At 24.1% G+C, this 5,076-nt stretch overlaps 1 protein-coding gene across 1 annotated transcript; it reads right to left on the bottom strand.

Moving 5' to 3' along the window:
• Positions 1–273: 273 nt before the first annotated feature.
• Positions 274–1,041, bottom strand: LOC136075101 (uncharacterized). Its single transcript, XM_065787368.1, has 3 exons — positions 870–1,041; positions 573–661; positions 274–500 (listed from the first exon to the last, which is right to left on the bottom strand). The coding sequence occupies exons 1-3, from the start codon at positions 1,039–1,041 to the stop codon at positions 432–434; spliced, it is 330 nt and encodes a 109-aa protein (XP_065643440.1). The 3' UTR covers positions 274–431.
• Positions 1,042–5,076: the final 4,035 nt, after the last annotated feature.

The raw sequence follows: 5,076 nt of genomic DNA, 5'->3' as shown, positions 1-5,076 counted from the left end.
GTACACTAGGACAACCTAGTAATAATCATAAAACAGCTAATGAAGTAAATCACAAATGTTTAGTTATTATAATTCCATTTAAAACTTTTAAAACATTTTATAATAAAATTCTTATTATTGTTAAAAAAAACTAGATTTGCCAAAATTGATCTCAGCTATGTCAGTATTTTATTTGGAATACAAATGACCGTTTACTTACTTTCTATTTTTTTATACAAAGGTTGTTAGCTTCTTAGCAAAATCTTCTTTTAATGCCATAGTATGAGTGTTCTAGATATTGTAAAAATATGTAACACAAAGTTATATTTTATGAATAAACAGGATAGGTTAATCAATTTTTGTTTATGCTTAATGTCTACTTTTCCAAAATTGTATGGTTTCGATAAGTTTCCATTTTTGAAGAGTTAAAGCCATTTTTATAAATGAAACTATTAGTAGAATAAACTTACCAACAATAACTCCATTTGCTGAACTGTTATATATTCAACTCTAACAGACTCCTAAAAAATTAACAAAGTTTTATCCAGAGTTTGAACTGATCTTGTTCAAAGTAAATTTCATAATATATAAACCTCAATTTCATTTGTTATGTTTAGCAACTTCTTATCTTTTTTTTTCTTGATAAGTGAGCTTTTTTTCAATAAAGCTTCTTCCAAACTGTCTAAATATAATTATATAATTACTATTTCATAAATGTTAAATATATCTTTAAAAACAGATGTTTGTAATACATCAAACAAAAAAGACTACTAACAATGTTATTATATGAAATATTTAAAATGCTGGAAGCATACGCAATTGAAATAATTAATAACTTTAAATATAAAATATCAAAAAAAACTTATAATATTTTCAAATTTGAAGCTTACCAACCACACATATAACTTTACCCTTCTCAATGGGGCCTTCATCTCGATTAGTAAGTTTCGTGTATCTTACATCACCTTCTTTGTTATTTACAAGAAAATCCCTGATAAGTACAGATGTATCCCATTCAACAGATCCATTGTGAGACCATTGTATAACAGCAAACTTAGACATTATGAATACTAAGACTTACATAAATTTAAAGATTACAAATAATATATAATATTTTGTATCAAGTGTATGATGCATATATAAATATCAAATGCATATATATGTTAAATGAAGGTGTTTAAGCGGTACAAAATTTTATAATTTTATTTAAATTTTATAATTATTCCGATAATTCAAAATTCTTTTGAAAATTATAAAACTTACAAAATATCTATTCTGACGAGTGTTAATTAATGAAAGTTTCTGATGAGTCTTAATTGATGAAACACAGTGTAAAATGAAATAAGTTCGATAAATGATTTTTTACAAACTTATTATTGCTATGTTCTTTAAAAAACATTGAGCACTTTATTTTTAGTACATTTAAAATTATTCAGAAAATTTGAAAAACATTGAGCACTTAATTTTAAATACATTTAAAATTATTCAGATATATACGGATATATACGTGTGTGTGTATATATATATGTATGTATATATATATATATATATATATATATATATATATATATATATATATATATATATATATATATATATATATATATATATATATATATATATATATATATATATACAGTGGCGGCGTTAGGGTAGGGCCTGGTTGGGCGATGGCCCAGGGCGCCAAATATAAAGGGGCGAAACTATCTGGTTATTTTACCCTTTGCCTTTTTTTTGAATGGGGTTAAATTGAGCTAGGGGCGCGCTGTAGAATTCTCGCCCAGGGCGCTGGTAGTGCTAAAACCGGCACTGATATATATATATATATATATATATATATATATATATATATATATATATATATATATATATATATATATATATATATATATATATATATATATATATATGTATATATATGTATATGTATATATATATATATATATATATATATATATATATATATATATATATATATATATATATATATATATATATATATATATATATATATATATATATATATATATATATATATATATATATATATATATATATATATATATATATATATATATATAATTAATTAGTAAAAAAACACTTATCTAACTTTTGACTTTAAGTTTCACCATTGCTGGATCATCAGGAAGAATTCCTCTTCCTGATGATCCAGCAATGGTGAAACTTAAAGTCGAAGATAAAAGTTAGATAAGTGTTTTTTACTAATTAATTATTGCTCTGTTCTTTAAAGACATTTAGTACTCTATTTGGTAAATAGACACTAACATAATTTACATATATATATATATATTTATATATATATATATATATCGTCAGCCCGGAATACAAGTGTTGTATACGACACTGTATATATATATATATATATATATATATATATATATATATATATATATATATATATATATATATATATATATATATATATATATATATATATATATATATATATATATATATATATATATATATATATATATATATATATATATATATATATATATATATATATATATATATATATATATATATATATTTATATATATATATATATATCGTCAGCCCGGAATACAAGTGTTGTATACGACACTGTGTTTAAATTGAGAAATTTGCATTCAAAGTTTAAAGTACAAAATCTCTTTATGTAAATTCAGTTACACGTTGAAATTCAACAAAGTTGACTAAAATCAATATAAGTTGTTGTTTAAATTGTTAAAAAAATAAAAAAATAAAAACTTTTCCCGTAACTAAGAGCACTGTTTTTCAAATACAACAAATGTATTTAGAAATCAGAACATTGTGTCGGAATACAATTGTCATAGATGCAATTAATTTGATAGTAAGGGAATTAAGGTTAAATTTTCTTACGTTGTAACTAACAATGACTTAAAACTTTAGTATAATTTTATTTCCACTGTCCTTCGCATTTTTTTCCTTTAATTCTTTCTCGGTAACCAATTTATCGGCATTATATTCAGAAATATACAGTTTTTAATCTTCAAGCTTCTTATATAGAAATTACTAATCTTCTTATACTTTTTTTTTTTTACATTAAGCAATTTTTATTAATATTATTTATTTTCAAATAATTAAAAATAAAATAACTAATTTATCACGCATCTTTTAATTTGTCTGTGAAAAATAATATAAATAACTTAAACCTTAAATATAAAAAACAGCCATTTCCATTATTGTTCCTTTTTTTTATAATAAAGAAATAAATACATACGTTTATTAAAACATTTTATAAAGTGATATATTTAATTGTTCAGACTTTGTGACTTAAAAAGAGTATTATAAAATTCAAGATCATCACCATCAAAATATTTTATCATTGACTTAAGGTCATTAATTTTTTTATCTGAGAACAAAAAACGTGTTGAATCACTTTTTAATGGAGGAAATTCTTTCAGAACTTTAAGTATTTGTTTATTCTTTCTCTGAGGGGTACCTTTTACGAATCTTACTTCAATTAACTGACTAGAGAACGATTTTTTGAATTTAATATGAAAAGGTAGATGTTTTTCATGACACATTAGTTTTACCTTTGCAAAAGGCACTTTATGGAAATATAAAGACTTGGAAGCAAGTTTGAAAATTTTTGAAGTCATCTTTGTACATTTGTATGACTTTCAACTCTACTCCAGAAGTTTTTTCAATAGATGACAGTAACTTGAATAAGGTAGGAGGACTGTAAATCTCAAAATGTCTTAATTTTTTCTCAATCACACTATGCGCAGTGTCAATATTCTGTACTGAACTATGAACAGGTTCACTATAATTCTGTTCAATGAGTGGTATTCTGCTTTCATTTTGAAAAATTTTTATTGCCATAGACACAATTGAGTTCTTATTCTGGGGAACACATGAATCAGACCACAAAATAATTTTATTAATTGATATATTAGGGCAGTCTTGAATAATTAACTTTAATAGTTTATAAAGACAACTTGCAAGTTCATTTGCACCTCTACCAGCCATAAATTCATCTCAAAGTGAACAATAAGTTTTGTTATTCAATGAACAGTGGTCTGTGAAATTATAACAATTTAATTTTCTTTTGTAATAGAATGCAGAAATATTAGCAATTGGAAGGGGAAATACTTTTTCTAAATCAAAAGTTATAACTGCTGTGGTTTTGTATTCTCCATTTGCAACTTTAGCTAGGTCACATTTTCTTTCTTGTCTAGTTAATAGCTTACTCTCTCTATGCTGCAGTATTTTTTGATCATCTTTTTTGTTTTTATACTTTTGACATAAATCACACAAATCTTTCTTTGGTATATGAAATGCCAAATTAAACTCTGTATTAAAAGTTGAATAATAAACATCTTTTTTTACATTGAACTCTGGGTAAGTTTGTATAAACAACCTGTACATTTTAATTGTACTTAATGACGACTCTAAATATTTTTTGTTAGTATTCTCTCTGCAATAGTGTGAATCAACTGTTGGAAAACTATTTATATGTTCTCTGATCTTATCCAAGACTTGATTAGGAGTTTTTCTACAACCCATTTTTCCTTTCTTCGGGGACCTTGGTAGTCCACTTACTTTATTTACCACGTTATTAAAATTATAGTAAGTTCTTCTTTCACTGATATCTAATGTTTTTAGAAAAAATAATTTACAAACTCTGCTTCTAACATCGTTCTTTTCAAAATGATATTTATAAACACACTTCTTATGTTTACTAATTCCTAAACTTTTACTTTTTTCTTTTACAATCCCACCTTTCTATATTTTGAGTATAAAAGTTAAGTTTTTTAGTGTCACTTAAGTTCCAGAAATAAGAATGGATTTCAACTCTCTCATTAGCACTAAAAACTTCAAAACATTTTAGTTTACACACTGAAGAACAAGCTTCTCCTACTTTTCTCTCTGGTCTCTCTTGACCATTTCTATCTATGTAGGCCTTGCCACACTGCCTTTGCTTTTTTCTAACATTTATTTTCCACTTGTTACAATCTCTCTTTGTCTTTTTGTTGTGAGTTTTCTGCAAAATATAATTAAAGTAACAATAAATCTATTGTATTGGAAACTATTTGTTAAACTGCCTATTAAAAGTAGAAAAATTAA

The sequence above is a fragment of the Hydra vulgaris genome, chromosome 01, assembly GCF_038396675.1.
Source record: "Hydra vulgaris chromosome 01, alternate assembly HydraT2T_AEP".
In the NCBI taxonomy this organism is placed as follows: domain Eukaryota; kingdom Metazoa; phylum Cnidaria; class Hydrozoa; order Anthoathecata; family Hydridae; genus Hydra; species Hydra vulgaris.
Note: the sequence above shows the minus strand (reverse complement) of the source record. Positions and strands in the feature narration are given on the sequence as shown.